Genomic DNA, 20,445 nt, shown 5'->3' with positions numbered 1-20,445 from the left:
TAAACACACACACACACACACACACACACCACACACACACACCAATATATACACACCAATATATATATTATATATATATGTGTATTGTATATATATGCATGTGTTAATCTTCATGTGTATGTATGTTGGGGTGTGTATGTATTGGTATACACATACACACAAATACACTAATATACACACCAATATACATATACACACACCAATACTCATACTCAGACAACACACACACACACACACACACACATACATATGCTATTCCAAGGTATGATCCCTTAAGTCAGTCACTTTCTTTGGGCTCATGTGTCTTTCTGTTCCCCCATCTAGAGAATGAAGTGTATAGAGAATGAACCCGCAGTATTGTGAGTCCTACAGTACACAGTTAAAGCACCTGGTATTAAGTGTAAAAGAAGACCTACAGAGCTTTCAAATGTTAAACTTCTGCTGGGATTCCTATAAATTCACAAGTTGAGCCCTCTTTACCTACTCATTGTTTTTATTCTATAAGTAAACTGTATTTATTACGTAGAGATCAGAAAATACTGGGGAAGCTTCATAATAATAATCATGATTCAAAACCTTTACTTAGAGAATTTAATATCTGTGTATCTATCTATACCTCCCTCCAACCAGCCAAACAGAAACAAAGGGGTTAAAACTATGTAAATCATTCAGTACTGTTAATATTTCGCATCATTTCTGTATGTAAATATTTTTGTGCAGAATAATTTGTGTTAGTATTTCCTTTCAGTTATTAAATATCTGAGAAAATCAACTCGAGGGAGGAAAGATTTATTTGGGCTCATGCTTTCTGAGAATTCAGTCCATCATGGCAAACAGGGAGGGACAGGGAAGGGCGCTCATGTGGGAGAGGGCTTTCTTTTCACTCTGCTTTTATTCCATCCTGGGTTCTAGCCAGCTGGTTGACTCTGCCCACGTTCAGCTCAGACCTGTCCCCTCAGTTACTCCTCACTGAAAGTACAACCTTAGACCACCCAAAGGTGTGCTTTATTCCTGTCCTAGGCACGTCTCAATCTCATCAAGTTGAGAGTCCACACTCACCATCACATAATTTAATGCAATAACACTCAAATACTTCTATTACTTCATTGTATAGTTGTGTCAGTGTTTGTGAAAACAAAACTAGACATTTCCATTATTGAACTATTCAGAATGTCTCTGGTTAACTGACTGATACTGAACAAGAAGTTTATCCCAACAGTGAAACCCCCATCTGGACAATCTTAGTGTTCCAGATGATTCGACTTGAACTCTGGCCACAAAACAGCTTAACAAAGTCTTTCAAGAAATGGACTGAACAAAACTAACGAAAAGTTCATGATGTAATGGCTTAAAAAGCAAGGGACACTGTGAAATAAATTTTGAAAATCAAACTGATAAGCTATTTTTCCAGGTGGGAATTTTTTGAACAAAATGATATTTATTGATTTATAGTCTTGGGCTTCCTAGTAAAAGGTAGAAAACAAAAATCTAAGTCATGCTTACACAGGTGGGCTATATAGTTTATCTAATCTCTTCATATAATCTCAGTTCTATCTACATCTACATCTACATCTACATCTATCAATAGACAAATAAATATATATACTTGAAGGGAGTATGTTTATCTGTGTATTATTTTTATATATTTAATCTTCATTTTTGCCAGTATTACCTGAATTCCAGCTATAATTTTTTTTCCTCCCATATGTTCAGGTCAATCACCATAGATTAGTAAAATTCACTTTTTCAGAACAGCCAGAATGAATACAGTTCAGAACCATCACATACAGCCATTCTTGAAGTGTCTCCCTGTCTCACTGACTCATTCTGCTCTCTCTGTACGTTAGCCACTCTGGGCATCCTTCCATTCCTTGAATTTGTGAATTGACATGTTGCATCTCCTGGAATGAGATCTTTTACACACCACCTAGTTAGTTCCTACTCACGATCTAGATCTAACTTTGTTCATCCTTCCTTAGAGCAATCTCCTATGCCCATTTCACCAGAAAATCCTATGAATACTTTAAACATTATGTGTGATTGTATGTGTGTGAGTGTTCCTGTGTGTATATGTATGTGCATGTGTGTGTATATGACTGTGTGTGCATATGACTGTGTGTGCCACATGAGTGCAGGTTGCCTTACAGGGTAGCTGAGGACATCGGAACTCTTGAAGATAGAATTACAGGCAATGCTAAGCCACATAGCATGGGGACTGGGAACTGAATTCTTTGGAAGACCTACAAGCTTCCTCTATATTACATCATCTCTCCAGCCCATACATTCTTGTAGTTATTAGGTTCTTCCCTATATTGCTTAAATGTATTATTTTTAAATGATTTAATGCCCATTTGCCCAACTTGAAGATAAATTTTGTAAAATCAAGTTATCTACTTTTCTAGATATTATATTCTTAGCAGTGCTCAACCTAATAACCCATGTCCACACCCACATACATTAGGAAACTACTGTAAAATTAATAACACTCTTTTCACATTTACACTTCAGGGTACTTTGGTTTTCCACCTGTGTGTCCCTTAGCAACTCACCCACCCACCCAGATTATTTGCCTTCATATTCAAAAATACGTTTTCACACTTAAGTTGAGAGCACACCTTTCTCGTTTGGTCAAACAGTTGTGAAAAGAGATGTTGTTTGCAAATAGCTATTAATGGAGCACTCAGTTTCTTGTAGATTTGATGAAAGAAAGAGAAAAAAAAATCATTACAATTGAACCCGATTTGAAGGTAACGTCCTTGGCCCCTTTCAAGGTAATTGTCATCATCACTTCTAGACCCTCTAAGCACCAGTTACTGCTCCTGCATAAAAATCATTACATGGGAAGTGAGGGCAGGGCACAGGCAGTGAGAAATCTAAACTGATTCTTCATTTAACTTGAGCTGCACACAGGTTTGTTCCTACTGGAGTAACAGCTCTCAAATAGCATGCCAAAGGAAACAGGCATGCTATGAAGGAAATGTATCATGGATGGACTCCAAACACATAGCCTTTCAGGTATTAGTTGTAATTTTATCTTTAAATTTTGAGTTAAAATGATAACACATTTGTCCAGACTTTCGACCATAAATCTTCCCTCCCTGCTATTTTAGATTTGGTAACCTCAAATCACCTAGGGCGCTCAAGTTTCAATTCCTTCAAGAACAACTTTATGACTTTGGCACAGAGCAGACTTCTGCATTAGCTGCTATGCACTCTGAAGTCTTTGCCCAGACTGGCAGCCACTTTTCCATCCTCAATGGGTTTCTTATAAGACTACCCTTGGGTTTACCACCCCAGTGATTGAGAATCTGTCGGGAACAGCAAAACCATGAATGGGAATTTCCATGGGCCAGGTCTGGAAGTACAGGATTACTTCTGTTCTCACACCTTTGCCAAAAATACATCCTCAAGTCAGGGATGCCTGCTATAAATATTCAAGCTATGTATGAAACTCCATACCTATTTCTGTAGTGGGATGGAGCACATCTTGGTGAATAGGTTTAGCAACATGTGTTATGTGATGAGGCAAACAGGTTCTGAAATCTCTTTCTGGTTTTTGAAAGAATTAAAGTGTAATTATATAACCAATGTTGGGAAACCCCCAAGCCCCAAAATAAGAAACTCCAGTACCTTGATGATCTTGAAATGCAATAAGTAGAACCTGAACTATAATAAATTAGTTGGATTTCTCAATATGTAAATAGGATAGACTCGTCATAATTATACAGGCTTGGTGAGAACAGATTAATAAATTGATCTTGTTCTAGTTTCATTACGTTGCTGTAACAAATTCCATGACCTAAACAGCTTAGAGGAGGGAAGGGTTTATTTGACATACTTTTCTAGGCAATAGTCCGCCACTAGGCATAGGACAGAAACTTAATCAGGAACTTGAAGCCGAGCCTGCCCTCTACTCCAGGCAAAATTGCTTCTGATCAGGTAACTCCCAGTCAAGGCAGATTAGCAGAAAGGGTAGAATGCCTCTAGATGACTTAAGTAGGCTCCTAGCTAGTTCAAACAGCCTAGTACCACATGCCCAGGGAATAGTACTGCCCATGATAAGATGGGCCCTCCTATATTAATTAACAATCCAGACAATCCCCCTTCAGTCATGCCTGCAGGCCAATCTATTCCAGGTAACCCCTCACTTGAGAGTTCCTTCTCAGATAGAGGTTGTTTCCAGCTGAGAGTTGAAGCTAACCAGCACAGAGGATCAGGCCCATCCTGCACATTAGAATAACATAAAACAAATTCTCAACTCAACTTTTAATCATTTTTTTTCAATTTACTTATTTCTATTTTATGCACATAAAGATTTTGTTTGCCTGTGTGTCTGTGTACCCCATGTGTGCCTCGTCTCCATGGTGACAAGAAGAAGAAGTTTGATCTTCTGGTTGTGAGCCACCATGTGCGTAGAGCATCCTATCCTCTAGAAGAGCAGCTTAACCTAATTGCTCTTAACCATTGAGCCATCTGTCCTGCTCCCAAATTTTCACCTTTTCATAAAAGTAAACCTTTTAAGTTATTTTAAAATTAGTTTTTAAACACAAAAAAAATCATGCTCTGCAAATTTGTAAGATACTCACAAAACTGAACATAATTGAACAATGAAGCACTTTTGGGTATAAATGAATGTATGATTTCTTAGAACGGCTTTTCTGGTAAGTCATAGTGATGGTCTCCTTACTTAACATATTGGTAATATTGTGAAGCTGATTGTTGTAATTTGGATGTAATGTGGATGGCAACAAACCCCACATGCTGGAGGCTTGATCCCCTGGGGCCTGTGGTTATGGAGAGGATAAGACCTGAAACACCATCCTAATACTCACAAGCTCATCTCTGAGTCTGAGGCCAGCCTGGTCGTCTTCACACCAAGGTCTAGCCCAGCCTAGATTATACAGTGTGACCCTCTCCAAAAAAAAAAAAAAAAAAACCAACAACCAAACAAACAGAAAACAAAACAAAACAAAAACTTAACTGAAACTTACTTTAGCTCTGAGCATAGCTATGGCTGCTCTACACAGACCTGAAGTTAAAAGCCAACTAAACCTGTGTACAGCCTTATTCATTATGGAAAAAGAAAGCAAGTCCTTACTTCCTATCATGCACACACAAAAACTCAACTCAGGTTTAAATACTAACCACACACACAGTCAGTCCAATGTTAAAGGAAAACATTTTTGGCTCCAGGGATTTAGAAAGACTTCCTAAACAGTGTAAGATACAGAGCTAGATCACGTCAGGCTTCTTGAAACATGAAAGATTTTAGTTTCTATGTTAAGATCATCAAAGAAGTGAATAAAAAACTTCAATATTTCAAAAGACATGACTCTCAGCTGTGTGCAGGAAACGGAAAACTGTACAAGTATTAATGCAACGCTAAGGCTGTTCCATCAAACTGCATAGACAGAGAAGTGCAGAGAGGCAACTACATAACCTAGAAACCTTTAGGACTCGGGATGTGGTGGAGACATGGGATGAATATGAAGGAGGTGAGCAGGGCCCAGACCTCTCAATGCCTGGTGAGAAGTTTGTTGTTGTTGTTGTTGTTGTTGTTGTTTTTGTTTTTTTTTAATTAGATTATGTTCCTATAGGAATCAATAATGGTACCTACAATCAGATGGGTACAATGAGATGGCATTAGGTTTCCTTAGTAAAAATTCCTGGGAGTAGGCTATATGCATGTCTGACTTTAAGTGAGAATGTGTGAAATACAAGACTTGTGATGAACTGTGGGGGTGTGGGAGTGACCCTGAAATTCCACTGTAATGGCCTCCAGTGAGGGTGAAGTTCCAGAAAACAAATTTCAAGGAAAGCTTTGCATTTGTTCAAAGAAATCAAAAAAAGAAAAAAAAAAGAAAAGAAAAAGAAACGAGGAAAGGAAAAGAGAAAATAGACTCCTGAATGAACCCCTAGACAACTGAATGAAATAAAGGAGTTGGCGCATGGTAGGGAAGAGAAATTCAATAAGGAGAAAAGCTGAGTGCTGGAGGGACGACTTAGCAGGAGAGGGCATTGGCTGCTCCTCCAGAAGATCCTGCTTTGGTTCCCAGCACACACATGGCAGCTCTCAACCATCTATGACTCCAGTTCTAGGAGATATGACGTCTTTGGGCCTCCATGAGCACAGCACACACCCATGGTGCACAGACAGCACACATTCAGGGGTGGTTTGAGGGAAGCGGAGGAATAATCAAACGGAAAGGCTAGAAATGAACATGTTAAGTCAAACAAAAAACTCCGTGGAAGGCCTCATCAGCAGGATGGGTCAGCGTGAGGACAGCTTCAAGACTGGGTGGAAAACTTGGAGCATCCTGACAAGGAAAAGGTGAAAGTGTGAGAAAGAAGGCACAGTATTTGAGTGTTTCAAGTGCTATAAGAAGTGTTGGGAGCACAGAATGGAGCTCCTTGAGCCCACACATCTCCAGAGAAACCAGGAATGGTAAGAATGCCGGATTGTCTTTCCAATGAGAAAGATGGGGGTGGGGGAGAACAAACAACAAACAAACAAACAAACAAACAAAAAACCAAAAAACAAAGCCCAACAGACAAACTCTTCTTCTACCCAGAAACCTGGGAATTAAAAGTGAAGATAGCCTGGTGGCCTGGTTATCTGTTGAGCTAAGCCACATCAAGCTCCTACAACCAGGACCAGACTAGTAATCTAAATGACCCTTACAGCCAGGGGTTCCCCAAATTCCCACAACCAGGACCAGAGGTACCTAATACTCAAATGACCTCTACTCTATCCCTATGACCTAGACCATGCCAGAGTGTTCCCTAGGCCTATAAGCTAGTACAGGTAGCCTATCTCTAGGACCCATATTCTTAGAAGAAATGCCATGGATCCCTTGTCGAGTTTCAATGTGACTACATTCCCATGTGCACTGGGGATTGTATCATACCAGGAAACTTTTTCCGCCAAATTATATTTTGTTTAAACTGCCCGAGATCAGACTTTCCAAAGTCTTGAACCAGGCTTAGGAAGTCAATCTGAACAAAGTTTGCAGTCTCACCTCTTTGAGGTTTGCTTCCTGGCCATAACAACCTGCAGGGTTCCTCTCAAAAAAATAAAAAAAAAATCCAAATCTAAACATAATCTTAAGTGGAAGGATTAAGTTCAAAAGGCATAGAGAAGATTTTCAGTGAAATCTTAGTAGAAAATGTCTCTAAGTTATGGGGATAAATATCCATCAAGATCCCAGGGGAGAAAAAGGCCTCCCTTGTCATATTATAATTAAACTGCTAAATGTACTGAAAGAAGAAAGTAAAGACAGAGGTGGGGGCAGGGTCCATCAGAATAGAAGCAGTTTTCTCAAAAGAAACCTGAAGCCAAGAGATCTTGCGATGATGGTTTCCAAGCCTGAGAGACAATTGCCAACAGAGAATTTTGTTTCCACTACAGGTATCTGTCATAAATAAAGAAGAAATGATTCCATGGTGTCGGTAAGGGATTCATGGGCACTCTGCCTGCAATACAGAGGATACTTGAGAGAACAGGCTTATACATCCATATTGCAGTCCAGCATTGAGGGAAGTCAGGGCAAGAACTCAGACAGGAACCTGAAGGTAGGAACTGAAACAGAGACCATGGAAGAACATTGTTTTCATGGATTGCTCAGCTTGCTTTTTTATACAGCCCAAGGATGGTTACCCAAGAGTAGCACCCCCCACAGTATTCTCAGCATCAATCATTAATCAAGAAGATGGTCCACAGACATACCTATGAGCCAATCAGATGGATTTAGTTCCTCCCTTGAGGTTCCCACTTCCAGGTGATTCTACTTTGTGTCAAGTTGACAAACCAACCAGCAGAGTATCCAACCTCTGTTCATTTGGATTTATAGCCCTCTTTACAATATGGAACCTGTGCTTGGCACCATTATTGGGACCAAGAACCTAAGACTAGACAGTCATAGGCCCTGGTGGAGAATAGACTGCTGTTTCCTCTGAAAAAGAGATGCAGTATTACATTGAATTCTAATGACTTATTGTGATAACTATAGTGTAGCACTCAAACCTCACTAGAGAAATTTCTTTTTTAAGAGTTAGTGATGAACACTGAAATCAAAACTGTTCAAAGCACAGAGAGTAAATGACCATGGAGTCCTCAGCCATAAATAGGTGAGCCTATGTCATGTATATCACTCTCATTCCTCCCAAGGGCCAAGTGTCATTGAAGAAAGACTAAGAGTGAGAAGCAGTGGATGACTTTAAGGACAGTGGCCTTTGGATACAACAGGACAGTTGCACATATGAATTCACAGCAATTGTGACAGCATGCAGTCACCTGTACAAGCTCAAACCACCAAATCATAGCACAGGGGTCATGCAGTCCCACCCCTAATTGAGGAAATATTGCTAGTTGATAGCTTCTATGAGAGAGAGAGAGAGTTTGTTTTCCATAAGGGTATGTATGATCCATGCTCCAGTGGATGACCACACATTCAATAGTAGACAGGCAACACTAACTGAACTTGATAGGCCTTTAAAAGAGTGAGGACACACAGTTACAGGGTATGGAACGGGAGATGGATCTGAGAAGAACTGGTAAGGGTAAACATGATCAAGATACAATGTGGAAAATTCTTAAAGAATAAAAATACATAAAAAGAAGAAAACAAAACCCAGGAAAATGGATGGAACTTTAAATTCATACAATGTATTGAGGTAACCCAGGCTCAGAAAGACAGACCGAGTGTGTTATCACACTCTTGCTAGCCTGGAAGTATCTGATTAGAGCTTCGGTGATTTTGGAAACATTGGAATGGTGAACATCAAGGTCCTAACTACAAATTATCTTGCTCTATCTTGGCCCTCCATAGCTGTTTATCACCCTCCTCTGTGTGTGACCTAATATCTCTGTGACTATTAGATGACTCTTTGGGAAAGTACAAGCAGACCCTTAGTTTCTGTCAATCAACAGGCTAAGAATGATATCCGAGGCCTAGAGCTGAAGTTCCCTGGCTCTTCAGTTGTCTTCCCACACGATGTTTCCACCAATGTTTTTGGAAAGTGCCTCGATTTACGATTTACTTTGTTCAGTTAACATACAACTTCACAAAACTGTTAACTACATTGGGACCTGGAAATTAAGATAACCAGTGTTCCCGGGCAATGACCACTCATGTTTAGCTCCAGAGTGAACTCTTCTACCCTTGGAGGTCAGTGCTGTGTTTCCTGGAAGGTTTGTCTGAAGAAAAGTCAGAGTTAAGTCTTAGTATACCACGTATGTTAGACTCGTGTCCATTCTGAGTGAGAATACTAAAGTTCTGAAACTCTTAATTCCAAGTTGCAAAACGGGAAAAGAGGAAGAAAATGTTCAGTCAGTGCTACACCCCCTGTCCTCCTATACGTTCCTTTGTTGTAAATCTTTGCTTGTCCTCTTTTGAGTCGGAGTTGAGAAGATTAAGTTTCAACTGTTTCTGTCACCATGGTCCAGTTTGAATAAAATCTGTCTTACCATTTTAAGCAAGTTCCATGAATAATTCTTTTTTTTTTCCCAAAAGATTTATTTATTTGTTATTTATGTGAGTATACTGTAGCTGTCATCAGACACACCAGAAGAAGGCATCGGCTCCCATTACAGATGGTTGTGAGCTACCATGTGGTTGCTGGGAATTGAACTCATGACCTCTGGAAGAGCAGTCAGTGCTCTTAACTGCTGAGCCATCTCTCCAGCCCTTCCTGAATAACTATTAAGAGTCTCCTTTCTTTATTACTCTTTCATTCCTCTTGGTTCACTGCAATAGTCAGATAAGGACATTTGACTAAAGGCAAATACATTTGACACTAAATTCTAGTCACTCTGTTTACAAGTATGCCTTTTAAAAATTTAACTATTTTGCAGGTATCCCTAAAATAATGAAATAGAACTAAAAGAAATATAATTAAGGCTGGAGAGATGGCTCAACCATTAAAGGCTAGTCTCACAACCAAAAATAATCAATCTGATTATTATCTTAAGGAAGCCCTAACTTTAGAAATAATTGTGAATTCTTTAAATAAAAGAAACATTTTAATGAGAATACAATATAGATCAAACAACAGAGCATGTGTAGATTAAACACTATTTGTACAAAGTTCTTGTCTACAAATACTAACTTGATAATGATACATCAAATGCAGTTACTTTTTTATTATACTCAAAATTATTCTAACCATTTACAGTTACCGTTATTTTAAACAACTGAGTTAAATACTGTAACTATGTAGACTTCACTGCATTGGTATTTAAGAAACAATTTTCTTCCTAGTTGTAAAAAATTTATTATGCTCATTTTTAAAATTTTATTTTTGTTTTCACTTTTGGATTTAGGAAAGAATATTAAATTATGCCATTTTAACTGAGAGCCATATATTTAAGCTACATATTAAAAATGTGTAGTTAAGGCCAAATTATATTTTCCTTTCAATTTTTGGCTTGGTTATTAATATTTAAACACTACTATTTCTCCTTTTAACTTTTTAGTTTCATCTTTTCTTTGTCACTACATTTATACCAAGTAATCCTTATATTTTATTGCCAGGATTTAAGATCCAAGCTCATTTCAGTTTTGTTATTAAAAATGTTCAAATTTAACCAGGCATGGTACTTCACACCTTTAGTCACAGGCTGGGGAAGCAGAGGCAGGTGGATCTCTCAGTTTGAGGCTCAACCTCGTTTGCATAGTGATTTCCACGCCATTTAAGAGAGACACACTGAGACCATTCCAATCAAATAAAAATGTTCAAATTTAAGGACATAAAAGACAAGATTTGCTTTTAAAAACAAAAGGAATCAAAGCTATATAAAAACCACAGAGGAACTTCCAATAAGCTTCCAAGGGTGTTCCATAATGACAACTGAACAGCAGAGGCCCCCAAGTAGGAACAATACAATACAAAGTGGGACGTGTGCAGATCCCACGTGCTTGGCAACGTCAAAAATCCGCACTAGGAATCTAGTGCGTGGGCAGAATATCAAATGATGTAAGTAAAATTGAAGGGAAAATTATAGTAAAACAGGCCAGAAAATGACATTTTCATGGGCAAAACAATGCAGACATTGAATGATGACTAAATTCAAAAAGTATTTTCTTGTGTTGAGTGGGAGAGGGCTCTTAGAAGTATGAGTAGTATTTGCAAAATCTATAACAAAAAAAAAGCATTTAAAAATTATATGACCGTCTTAAGTACTTCAGTTCAAAGGCCACTCAGCATTCTTTAGAACAGGCAATAAAAGAACCGGCAAAGTAGTAACTTAATAGCCGCCCAAAAAGCATGTACAGGCTCCCTAACTGAAAGTTATCTATCATCTTCCCACTGTGAAATTTTAAGGGCACGATGTGATTCTGAGCACGAGCACATAAGCAATAGAAATGCAGGATTTTATGGTTTCCTGCTGTAGAACAAAAAGCAACAGTCTGAAGAAAAATTTTTTAAAAGTTCATGATGCGTCTCTATTTTCCGTAGGCCTCTAAATCTGCAATTGTCTCGTTTATTAAAGACTCAGAACTGAAAAGAAGGCCCAGAAATGATCTTAGCCACCACTTACACCTTAACCCATCTTACATGCTAATTTTTTTCTCCATGCTAATTTTTAAGCAACAGTGTCAGATATGCTTAATTGTAGACACGTTCTTGAACTCTTAAATGGTTTTCCAGATAGCTACTAAGGGAGTATACTCCTGTGCCCCTACTTGGCCTGCTCTTTGAGAATGCAGGTAAAGAACTCCTACCCTCCCTCTCCCTTCTCCCTCCGCAACGCGAAACAGGCTAGACACGCTCACGTGACGCTAATGACGTCAGCCCCCTCTGGGTCGCGTGACCCACAGCCAACCTTCCTACCGCCCCACCCCCTCGCCACTGGAGTGGGACATCTCGCGAGAAGCCTTCTTACTATCAGAACTTGCTGAGGTTACAGGGGAGTTACTCTGGAGAGGAAGGAAGGTGTGGCAGAGTGGTGCACTTTTGGCTTTCATTATGTTAGAGTTTATGGCCAAGCAAATGCTTATGGGGATCGCCCTAGTCGGGAAAACAACGGGAGAGAAGGGCGAAGACATGACAGTAAACACTGAAGCGAAACGTGGTGCCCTGACCATCTTTGCCCCTAGCTAAGGGACAGCCGGGCGCAGCAGAGGTGGCCAAGGCTGGCAGCCCCCGGCAGTAGCTGTGAGCCGGGGGACGTTGGACCCGGGTCTGGGAGCAGTAAACGCGAACCGCGCCCAGATGCAAGGGTTGCATCCCTCTCTCGGCTTCCCCGGCCTCGCGGCCATCCCGCCCGGGTAGAGGCATCCCGGGTGTGGGAGCTTCGAGTGGTCTCATCTTTCCGCCCTTCGTGGGTCACTGCGACATCTCAGTCCCGTCCCCTTAAGCGCGCTCCCTGCTGCTCCGCGCATCTCCCTCCGGTCTCCCTAGACGGCTGCGGGAGAGCAGCCCGAAGGGACGCGGCTGGAGTCGCTAGAGGGAGGTGTGGGGCCGCCGAGGAGGGGGCTTCGCTGGGCGGGGAGAGGAGGGAGGAGGCGCCGGGGAGGAGCCGCGGCTGCCAGCTTCGCCCGAGCCGAGCGAGCGCACTCTGTCGTCCCGCGGGTTCCCAGCCTTGCGGACCCGTGGAGAGGAAGGAGCGCGGGCCACCAGCGCCGCTTCTGCCCGCTGGAACGACCGGCTGGGTGTTCACTCGGCCGCTGCCGCCCGCCACTCCGGGCGCCGCGTTGAGCTCTCCGTGCGGCCTCGGTGACCGCCGCAACCCCTCCTGACACCTCTCCCCCGCCCCTTCGGGAGCCCTCGGCCCGGCCACCGCGGCGGGAGGAGGAGAGGAGAAGGGATCGCGGAGCGGGCTGGTCTGGCCACCTCGCCCCGCGCGCCCCGCCCCTGCGCGCACTCCCTCGCCGGCGAGCTACTTTCGGACACGGAAAGTGAGGGCGGCCCCGGGTGACAGCGCGGCGGCGCCAGTCCGGGGAAGCCAGGTCTGTTCGCGTGTCGCCCGTCGCACTGTCCAGACCCCGCCATGGCTTCGACCACCACCTGCACCCGGTTCACCGACGAGTATCAGCTCTTCGAGGAGCTCGGAAAGTAAGCGTCCCTGCCTGGCATCTCCTCCTCCCCACGACCCCTCGTCTCCCTCGTGGGGATAGTGAGCCCGCGGGCGGAGGCGGGGAGACGGACCCTGGCTTGGTGCGGGTGGGGCACACAGGGGAGGAAACCTTTGCCCTACTGTGGCGGGTGCTCCGAATTCCCAGCCCATCTTCTCGGGTCCTCCACCTCTCCACGGGAGACTTAGTGAATTTATGATCTCTGCAGTTGTAGCTGTCATCCTGGGAAGTGTGCGCGCACGCGAGTGCGAATGTGTGTGTGTGTGTGTTCGGAGAGGAAAGGAGATGCATGTAAAATGCAACATTTATCACATTTTTGGTAAATAGATGTCTCTTGCTCAGCCCGCGCTGTATCTGCGATCTGACCCAGGTTCGGATGAGCTAATGAGCGAGCACTCGCTCTCCGAGATGGTGCCATATTTATCGATGCCGAAAGTTCAACTTGGCTTTGTGGAGAGTCTGGTTCGGCATCCAAGTAGTTTGTTCCGTCCAGGAAAAGGGCCACCCAACAGAACCCACGTCCCTGCCATGTATCCGCTATCCTTCTTTGCACTAAGAGGAGTCGCTCACCATCATTCTAGGATTTAGGTGTACATCGTCTCTGAGAGGATTTATTTATCCAGGCAGAGGAAAGCCCTAGAGCCTGAGAGAGCGCTTCCCCAGGGTAGCCTAGCTCATGTAAAATGACCTCCTCCACTGAAGTGGCAGAACTTCCTTGAGATGTTAAGGAGGGACAGGGTACCCACTGAAGATCTGCACAGGGGCAACTAGAGACTCAGTCGGGAGGGAGTGTTGGTTTACCGAGCATCAAACCCCAAACCTATCGCTAATTTCCACTATCAGGGAAGAGATGCATTTGTGTGTGTGTGTGTGTGCTGTAGGTTTCCTTACAGTTGCATAAAAGGAAGTGTGAGCACTTTTAAATAAAATGAAAATGATATCTTTATAGATGATCTGCTGTTGAAACATGGAGACGTGTCGGAAGAGCAGCTTAATTTAAATCTCTCCCCTCCCCCCAAGCCCAAACCAGGCAGAGAGAAATCACCTTACCCCAGAACCTGTTAAAGCCTACCAGTGAGCTCGAGATTTATGTTTTAATGAAAACAATCGCCATATTTACTTACTTGGAACCACGTTAATTATGTTTCCTACCGAAATAAACAGTTTTTTTTTTCTTCTATTCCCCAGCTCGGTCCTTTTGCAGGGTTTGCTATGACCATTTGCTGTTTTGTGAGTGTGAATTACAAATTGTTTTCAAATTTCATGTGCAAACAAGAGTGGTCATAATTGGCATTACCTTCTATTTTGTTGATTAATAATCTGCGTGTTTCCAATCAATTAGAAATGACTTGTATTCCACAACATTAAAAAAGATCTGGGCTGGCAGGAAAGGATTGTGTATTTTCTAGATAATGCTTTTATCATGTTGCTATTTGACAGACCACTAAAGGTTCATGAAACCGCTCAGATTTGTGAGTTTGCGAGTGCATACTAGATCTGATTATACTGACTTGCTAATTATTGGTTTCCAGGGGGGCATTCTCAGTGGTGAGAAGATGTATGAAAATTCCTACTGGACAAGAGTATGCTGCCAAAATTATCAACACCAAAAAGCTTTCTGCTAGGGGTGGGTATTTTATACCACATTTATTTATATATGTTAATGTTGTATTTGTTGTGTGAATGGTTGGTGTCTTCTAAGTAATTATAGCATGTAGTTATAATTGAATTTTAGACTTAGGTATCATATTACATATTACCATTTTTCCTTGCCAGAAGCCTCTTGGTTTGTTTCCTTTGAAAAGTAGGTGAAAAATATAATTGTTATCAACGAGTTATTAAAATGCTGTCTCCTAAGCAAAGGTATAAATAAATATGTTGCAAAGCAAATAAATGTCATGAGGGGCCTTGCTGAAGTCTGTTCAGAAGGATCTTGGAATGGAAAAAATGCAAGTCTCATAACTGTCATAATTCCCCTTTCACTTCTGAGACAAAAAAAAAATGGGTCATGGTTCAGTTGAATGTATGTTACAGTTGTAGTTACAGCTGAACTTAATACGGTGAGGTATATTTAACTTCAGTGGTTTGGGGAAGTAGGAAGAGATTTTTACCGTAATCTAGGAAGTTAGCTTGGCTTTGATATGTGTAGGCTAGGCCTTTTCTGGGTCTTCTGCATGAAGCTTTCCACCAGATCATGCAATATATTTTACACCTTTAGCTTATAGCCACAAAGTTACTTCATCCTGAGAGCTCTTGACATAAGTTAAAACAAAAACAAAAACAAAAACAACTGGGAGCAATGTGCCCACATGATGATGATGATGATGGTGATGACGGTGATGATGATGATGATGATTAGAATCAAACAAAAGTACATATACTGAAATGCTGGAGTTACAGTGACTAAGGTGCCTACGTATTTCCAAGGGAATTTATGGTGTGATGAAATTAAGCTGGAATCAAAAGGAACAGAATCCCATAATGCAGACCCATCTCAGTGACCTGGTTTATTTTAAGTAATGAGAGGAAATTCCATTAGACTTAGTTTTCCTCACTGAATATATCTTTTAAGACATGCCACTTAAGGATGTCTGGGTATCGTTGCCTTTGTCCTCGGCTCTGACAAATGGATTTTCAGCTTCTTCTTTTAAGAGATACTTTAGGTTTCAGTTTATTTATTCACTTGGATGGAATTCCGTGATACTTCCCTTCATCTGATTTGCTGTTGTTCTGAGAAAGAATGCAAACTGACCAGGAACACCATGGTGTCCTGGTGTGAAAACTAATGAGGGACATGCCATGCTAATTACATCTCCCTTTCGAGCCTCCACTCTATTGGAAGTTTTTATGTTTCTAGAATCATGAGGGATGCAGAAGTATAAGTGCCTATTTAAGGGAAAGAAGAAGAAGACTGAAAACCTTGAGTCGTTTTTGTTTTTTTTTTTTCTAGTGATTATGTTATTTCTTCCAGTGTGATATGTCCTTTGGCAATGGTGGGCTATCATTTTTTGGGGGGTGGGGGAGGTATTACCACACCTCTTCCAAGTCCTTTAATAGCTTTAGGTTTCTTCTCAGAACAAATGGATTGGGAATTTCACTTTTTCTTAGTGAGAGTCATCGCTTTTTATCCATTTTGTCTCATATGCCCCATATCAGCCTGGTGGTATTGCTGTCAACCCTCACCCCTTTCTCCTCCATGGGAGATGAGTGTCCCAGCCTGATCGGCCTCCAGCACTTTCTTCTCTGAATGATTCCTCCAGTGTCACTCAGCTGCTCATGCCCAGCCTCTACAAATCACCTTCCTGTCTCAGAAGACACTCTTGTTATCTTCCTGTGCAATTTTTTGATTATTTATGTTTTATTTATTATTTTTAGGTGTGTGCGTGTGCGTGTGTGTGTGTGTGTGTGTGTGTGTGTGTGTGAGCCCTCAGGTCTGGGTAGTGGGAACTGAACTCCTTCAGCCTGCAAGAACAAGGATATCCCTCATTTGTTGAGCTATTTCTCCAGCCTCTTTCTTTGCTCTATATTCCCCAGAAAGAACGCCATCTATCCTGGAGCTGGAGTGATAATGCTCTGGCTTTCAGTCCTGATTCCTGTACCCGTTAGCTAGGTGATCTTAGGCAATCTACTCATTTTAATCTGAACCTCAGTCTTTTCATCTGTAAAATGGGGTGTGGTAGAATCCTTCTTTATAGGGGTTTGATTGATCTGTTCGGCTTAGTGTGTAGTGTAGAGAAGTGCCTCCCACTAAGTGTGCTCGTAGTGAATATCAGCTTCCATATTAGATGATGGGAATGTGGTGATGATCAAATCCCATTACTTTATATAAAAGGCCTTAGTTCACATGAAAGCATGTGCAAATTGTGGCTTTAGTGACAGTTCTGATGTGGCCCAATTCAAACAGCGGTTTAGACACTAGGTGTATAAATTGATCCAATCATGTACTTTCCTAAGATCTCAGATTCTTTGTCAATAAAATGGTAAAACTTAGGAGTCTCATGGGGTGTCTTGCCAGTCTTACTTATTACAAATTTACTTATTACAATTGTATGTAAAGAATATAGTATTTCCTACCAAATGCTCAGTAGCACTATTTTGTATTGACACACAATTAGAGATGGTTATAGGTTAGTGTTATTTTGTAGGGAAAGTATTTGTTTCCATTGTGCTCATATTGAGTTACAAATGATCTGAAGGAAAATCCTGTGCTTTCTCCTTTGATAGAACATTCAAGTAGACAGCACTGGGAACACGGAAGGGCTTCAAGACAGAGGGACAAGGATGCAATGTGCTTCTGACAGTATTTGTAACGTAGTTACGCACTTGGTTTCTTGCTGAGACCAAGCACATTCTGAAACTTATGAAGTATTTTTAGAGACTGTATTTTAAAATACAAATTTTGGAAGCTGGAAAGATGGTGTAGCTGTGAAGAGCACTTTCTGCTCTTGCAGAGGGCCCAGGGTGTGGTTCCCAGCGCCCACATGGCTAAGAACTGTTCATAACTCTTGTTCCAGAAGCCCTGAGGCCCTATTCTGACCTTGATGAGTACCGCATGCATGCAGTGAAACTTGCAGGCAGAAAAATCATATTCACACATGAAATAAAAATGGATAAATACTAAAAAATATATAATCTAAATTTTCTTTTAATAACACTTCTTTTATAGTAGTCTAGTTTAAAGGTTTTTGCAGGAACATTTTAATTTTTGTATTTTTTAAAATTTAATTTAATTTTTAAATTATTTACTTTACATCCCGCTCACTGGCCCCCACCCCTAGGTCACCTGTCACCCCTTCCACAACCCTTTCCCCTTCCCTCCTCTCCCTCCCCTTCTCCTCTAAGCAGATGGGTGCCTCCCTAGGTATCCCCCATCCTAGCACTTTAAGTGGGGCGGGGCGGTGGACGGTGGACTAGGTGCTTCCTCTCCCACTGAGGCCAAACAAGGCAGCCCAGCTAGAAGAACATATCCCATGTCCAGGCAACAGCTTTTGAGACAGCCCTCATGTAGGAACATTTTTGTAGTGAGAAACATTCAAAGACCAAGATAGAGTTCAGTGCAATATAGTATTAATAACCCCCCTCCTCCCAGTGATTTTTCAGAGCTCCAACAGACACTTTGGTGGAATAGACAATTTTTGTGCAATATTTTTGTTTATATTATTTGACATAACATGCCTTAATAAATCTAATCCTTAAGGCTGTGCATTTTAAAGACAAGGAAATTTCTACTACTCCCCTTTGTGCTGGGAATTTAACCTAGGGCCTCCTCACACACGCTAGGCAAAGACACTACCATTTATCTGTGTTATCTGCCCTCAACTAATGTTCTTTAGCTGTAACAGACGGAAAGAGAAAGTGCCATTTGTCAATCAATCCAAGGCCATGGTGGGAACTGCCAAGCATTTGGCTGGATTCCTGCACACATCTGAGCATCCTCTCTGCTGTCACCCAGACTGTTTACTGTGCCTAGACTGTAACGGGCTCTCAGCAGACAGCATTGGCTGCCTTCGCTGTCACTGTTAGGCACACACACCATATTTGGGAGACTCAGAGTCTGTTGAAGAATTTTGCTGTGTCTTCATCTGCATATGCCCATAGAACATTCTGTATTAGTGTTGGTAAGCCTGTACGTTAGTAGGCTCAGGATATCTTATTTGGCCTCTTGTTATTTTTTTTTTTAAATATCCTAAGGGTGGCCAACATTTGATATTGTGTATGTAATTACGAGTTCTGAAAAGCTGTTTTAATTAGGCATGCTTAGTAAGGAGAGAGGACGACGGTGGAACATGTCTCATATGCTCACCTTTGGTATAGATATTCTGTTGTTTTGATCCAAACCATTAGGTTAGTTAGTACCCATCAAATGCTTACTTGTTCTAACCTCAGTCTATGTTTTGTCTATATTGTGGGCATGGTTAGAGCTGTTAGCTGTTACTAGGTGATGTGAAGACAACAGTAAGCTGATGGCCTTCAGAAACAGTTCATGTGGTAGATGGTGCATTTTAAAACTTCTCGGTAGGAGTGATGACTTCTTGATATTCATTTTACATTTGTGTGTCCTCATCCTTAGAAAGTCTTTACTGCTACACCGCCAAGCATGCCGTAGTTACTGTTTTCACAAAAGAAAAATTCATTATAAGCTTGACATAAACATGCGACATGAGTCTCTGTTTACATTGATTTCATTGCTAAATTTAGCAAGCTATATTTCTGTAATGTAGTAAATCATTTTAATTTTATTATGCTAATTCTATTAATTCCTAATTTCATAATGTTAGTAGAACACGAAGCAGGACCTTAGGAGACTACTTGTCCATGCATATAAATTCAATGTTGTAAGTATATTCCAAGTAATATTTTTTTTTTGTTTAAGAAAGATGTCAAAACTGAGACTTGCTAATTTTGTTTTTGACATCAAGCAGTTAAGAAATTATCTGAGCCTCTCAACTTTATGCCTACTTTCTTGACTTGGAATTAAAATTGAGATTAGATGGAGGGAATGAAGATCCAATTCTACTTTGCTGATTTGGCTGTTTGCAACCAATTGAACATCAGTAACACCAAAATGGCAAAAAAAGAGAACATTTTCAGAAAAAATTGCGAGTTGCTTTTGTTCTCTATGTAAGCCTGAACACAGGATGTAATATTTAGATCACTTTGTATCTTGTTTCTGCATTATGCGTATCTGATGAAGAGGTCCCCACGTGTACTTGGAATTAGAGATGGTTTTTAGCCACCACGTGGGTGCTGGGGACAGAACCAGGTCCTCTGCTAGAGGAACTGGTGATCTTCATTGCTGAGCTTTCTCTCCAGCCCCATATTCTTTTCTTTTCTATTATTTTTTTCATATGATATGTTCTGATCACACTTTCCATTCTTAACTCCTACCAGATCCTCCCCACCTCCTCATCCCTAAAATTCCCACCTTTACCTTTCTTCAGAAAACAAACAGGCAAATAATCTAGAAACATAAAGAAGCCAGAATAAGATAAGAAACACCACACACACACACACACACCCCTCTCAAACAAAAACTTGTAAAAACAACAAATCAGAAGCCATGATATACAAGCAAAAACTAGAAAGACAACAACAACAAAAAAGCCTAAATAAAGAAATCTGAGAACAAAACTATTCAAACACCATAGGGTTTGCTCTGTGTTAGCCATCTAACCCTGGGCATGGGGCCTACCTTTAACACTGGTTAATATACCCAGTGAAACTCCACTGGACAAAACTAATCTTTCCCTTTCAAGCAAATGTCAATTGGTTAGGGGTGGGAGCTCATGTCCCCAACCCCCTCTCAGTGCTAAGACTCCATCTGGCTTGAACTGGCGCAGGCCCTGTGCATGTATCTAATCTCTGAGTT

At 41.3% G+C, this 20,445-nt stretch overlaps 1 protein-coding gene across 16 annotated transcripts in view; it reads left to right on the top strand.

Moving 5' to 3' along the window:
• Positions 1 to 12,579: 12,579 nt before the first annotated feature.
• Positions 12,580 to 20,445, top strand: part of Camk2d (calcium/calmodulin dependent protein kinase II delta) — a 256,504-nt gene continuing 248,638 nt past the window's right edge. For 9 of the 16 annotated variants that reach the window (XM_029475212.2, XM_029475208.2, XM_029475211.2 and 6 more), the window contains exons 1-2: positions 12,586 to 13,056; positions 14,609 to 14,703. In XM_029475212.2, the coding sequence (XP_029331072.1) occupies positions 12,992 to 13,056; positions 14,609 to 14,703 (160 nt within the window). In that variant the 5' untranslated portion in view covers positions 12,586 to 12,991. Of the gene's footprint in view, positions 13,057 to 14,608; positions 14,704 to 20,445 lie in introns of all 16 variants that reach the window. The other 7 variants (XM_029475204.2, XM_029475201.2, XM_021157640.3 and 4 more) reach the window with 4 other exon arrangements.

The sequence above is a fragment of the Mus caroli genome, unplaced genomic scaffold, assembly GCF_978045245.1.
Source record: "Mus caroli unplaced genomic scaffold, Mus_caroli_1 scaffold_3, whole genome shotgun sequence".
Taxonomy (NCBI): domain Eukaryota; kingdom Metazoa; phylum Chordata; class Mammalia; order Rodentia; family Muridae; genus Mus; species Mus caroli.
This window is presented reverse-complemented; position numbering and strand designations above follow the sequence as displayed.